We start from the raw sequence: 3282 nt of genomic DNA, 5'->3' as shown, positions 1-3282 counted from the left end.
GAACGCTTCCGCTTAGCGATCTACAAGGGTATGTAGATGCACTCTCCTTCCCCTCGTTGCTGGTTTCTCCATAGATAGATCTTGGTGACACGTAGGAAAATTTTGAATTTCTGCTACGATCCCCAACACCCTTGCCCCGAGGCAAGCATGCCATTAAGCTGATGAGACCAGGTGTGGCTACAGTGATCTCCCACTAGGCGGCGAGACTGTAGCCACGCTGAGGATGACCAAGCTCTCTCCACCGACGGCACGGCTACAGTAAGCAGTCACCAACCAATCGGCGGGGCCCACCAGGCGGCAGGCCCCAACGTCGGCGGAGAAGCCAGAGGCCGGAGACACTGACAGCCGGGCCCAGCACCCGGCTGGATTACCATTGTACCCCTGGGGGTAGACCTATATAAACCCCCAGGACACCCATGCAAAGGGTTCCAACCCAGATAAAACTAGTCAGATACCTAGGGCAGGGGAAGAGCTAGCCTTGCCTTCTCCTACCTCTAGACACAGCTCAAGGAGCACTTTGTATCATTAATGCCTTAGTGATCATGCGGAGACCCCGCAGAGCAGGAGTAGGGGTATTATCTCCACGGAGAGCCCCCAACCTGGGTAAAGTTCGCCGGCATACGTGTCTACGCCTTATCCCACTTCCAGGCATCGGTGACGTTCTACTCGCTCCCACCATGCTAAGCCATCCTTTGGCATATGTCGCACCCAACCCCCGACAATCTGCGTCATAGTGTCTAGGTGCAGAAATCTCACTAACTGATAAACATCACCAAAAGGAGGAGGTCAGGTGTGCCTTGGAGCTGCGACACCATGGAAATCCTCTGCACTGGGGAGCAGTGGGGTCAACAGCTGCAAGAAATGGACTGTCAGCATACACAACAAATGCAAGCACACACAGAGGAGGGAGACAAACCTGTAGGTTAGCAGCCTCAAGAACAGCCACAATCGGCACATTGGGTTGGAAGCCCTTGCGCAAAGGGCGCGGCAAGCGTGATGGTCAGGGGGCTCGGTGGTGAAGGGCGAAGGAGAAGGTGGAGGCGTGGCAGAGCATTTTCACATGCTTCCCTACATGTTCATGTTACAACAGTGTTAGAAAAACCAGTATCTTGAATGTAAGGCACCAACGTGACTGTTAAAGTTTTGCCGAATTGAACCCCAATGCTAAATACATATGCAGTAGGATTGATCTGCAGCACAGTGATGACAGCAATTTCAACACACAGTGTACAACTTTGCATCTTCCAAACTCGCTGAGTAGAGTGCTTTTCCCAGTCCTGGTACTTTGCCTTGCAAGAAACTGTCAAATGTCCTCTGCCATTTTGTCCCTTGAATTTGAGGACTTCAAGAGATCAGACGCCTGTTTCCCAATCAATATGTCAAGTAAACACAACCATCAAAATTACATAATCACCCGAGTTCACTGATGAACTATAGTTACACTTGTCATTTAAACCCATAGGTAATCAAAGAAGAGCTCGGTTATCACCATCTTTCTGATGATAATTAATAGTGAAACCATTTCATCTGATGATAATTACTGATGTCAAAGTGAAGGTCAATGGATAGCATCGCCCAATTGATGTGCTAGACTACAACTCACACACACGGGTTGTCGAGAAGTTCAGAAGAACGAGAAAAAGGGAGGACAAGAAGGGCTACATGCGGAGGAAAAAGATAAGCTTAACAAATAAACAGGGAAGCAGGGCATTAGATACTACATGTAAGACTACAGTTGTATTTGCGGATACAGAGACTGGTTCAGAATGTACAAGACGATTCATGAATGACAGACCTTGTCGAATTCCTTGACGGTGAGAGCGCAGTTCCCCTTCAAGAGCAGTGCGCATCCTAGCAAATAGTGTCCCTGCATCAAACAGAAGCAAGAACAGATGAAGCTCTGAAACCTCTGCACATTACAAATATACGGCCCTCTTCCTCTGAAGCAAGAACAGACATGAACTGAAAATTGGGGAATAATAATCTGTGTCAGTCACCTTGACGGAGGTGTCGTCAAGCACGAGTGCCCTCCTGCTGTCCTCCTCAACCCTGGCCCATTCCTTGTGGCGGAAGTGGCAGAGGCCCCGGTTCACCCAGTAGACGGTGAGCAGAGCTCCAACTGCATTGGTGCCAAATCCTCTGAAAACACCAGGGATGCCATCACTCCTTAATATCTTTCTAAAAACGACAAAGCCAGACATATGTGAAAGTCCTCCTTCAGCAACCTGCATTCTAGTCTTCACAACAGCTGTTGGATGCAGAACACCTTGCTGGGCTGTAAATAAGATTGCCCCAATAACATGAAACTTTGCCTTGTCCAATCTGCAGTGTTATACAAAAGGTCAGTTATTTTGGTCACAAGAATATGTACTCGCAAGTTGGTGATGTACCTAACCCCACATGTATAATTACACGGAATTACCAATTACAGTTATAATCCTTTCATGATAACATCCCAGGTTATCAGATCACGATTCGGTGTGTGATTCTACAATCTATGATTTTATGACCACAACAAACAAATGACTCCCCCATTTTCCACATCGAAGTGACATCACCTGAAAAGCTATGTCTATCTTCCACATATAGTGCTAGCGGACAATAAACATCTAGATGAAACACAATCACCAGATTAAACTGTTCAAATTGTGCAAGCACGCAATGTGTTAGTGTTGGAAGGGGCTTCAACTGATTCGGTTTCAAAGGATATACTCCTACAATTCAGATCATTTCAAAGGATTTGAAGAGAAACTACAGATCGTGGGCTTACATTCTCCTAGATCGCCCAATGCCAGAATGAGGTACATCCCCATCCTCATCCCTATTTAACTTGAAAAAGAATAGGATCTTGGGAGGAGGAGCAGGGAGGGGAGGGGAGGGCGGGGGAGCTCACCATGGTCGGGATCTTGCAAGGAGGCGGCGCCGGCGGCGGGGTAGGTGGGCCTGGTGCTCACGGTTCCTGGTGTCGGATCGATCCACTGAAGCGCGTTGGTGGCGTCAAGCCATTGGAGCTCGTCGGCATCGCCCAAGGCGCAGCTGGTTGCGACGGCGACGGCGTGCTCTGCTTGGCCTTCTCTAGCCTCACACCCAGGAGCCCGACCGTCGCTGCTACTGATGGCTCCGCCGCCCTTCATGGTCGCGAGGGGCTAGCAGAAGGGACGGCCAGGAGGAGGATGGAGGCGCAGAGGAGCAGCGGCGGCTCGGGCCGGAGAGAAGGAGGGGAGCGAGAGCGACGGCTGCGCGAGAGATGCGAGGGAGAGAGAGAAGTGAGGGAGCGTGAGA

The 3282-nt window shown here is 49.8% G+C and overlaps 1 protein-coding gene across 3 annotated transcripts; it reads right to left on the bottom strand.

Annotated features, from left to right (window-relative positions):
- Positions 1-641: 641 nt before the first annotated feature.
- LOC119368042 (E3 ubiquitin-protein ligase CHIP-like) lies at positions 642-3282 on the bottom strand. Of its 3 annotated transcripts, XR_005176502.1 has the most exons (5): positions 2894-3282; positions 1998-2322; positions 1796-1867; positions 917-1068; positions 642-852 (listed from the first exon to the last, which is right to left on the bottom strand). XR_005176502.1 is itself a non-coding variant. In XM_037633404.1 (4 exons), the coding sequence occupies exons 2-4, from the start codon at positions 2229-2231 to the stop codon at positions 1304-1306; spliced, it is 363 nt and encodes a 120-aa protein (XP_037489301.1). In that variant the 5' UTR covers positions 2232-2322; positions 2894-3282; the 3' UTR covers positions 1081-1303. The 3 variants fall into 3 exon arrangements, 1 of the variants encoding a protein (XP_037489301.1); XM_037633404.1 differs by lacking the exons at positions 642-852; positions 917-1068 and adding an exon at positions 1081-1360; XR_005176503.1 differs by lacking the exons at positions 642-852; positions 917-1068 and having other exon boundaries at positions 1367-1867; positions 1998-2139; positions 2226-2322.

This window comes from Triticum dicoccoides, chromosome 2B (assembly GCF_002162155.2).
Source record: "Triticum dicoccoides isolate Atlit2015 ecotype Zavitan chromosome 2B, WEW_v2.0, whole genome shotgun sequence".
Lineage (NCBI taxonomy): Eukaryota > Viridiplantae > Streptophyta > Magnoliopsida > Poales > Poaceae > Triticum > Triticum dicoccoides.
Note: the sequence above shows the minus strand (reverse complement) of the source record. Positions and strands in the feature narration are given on the sequence as shown.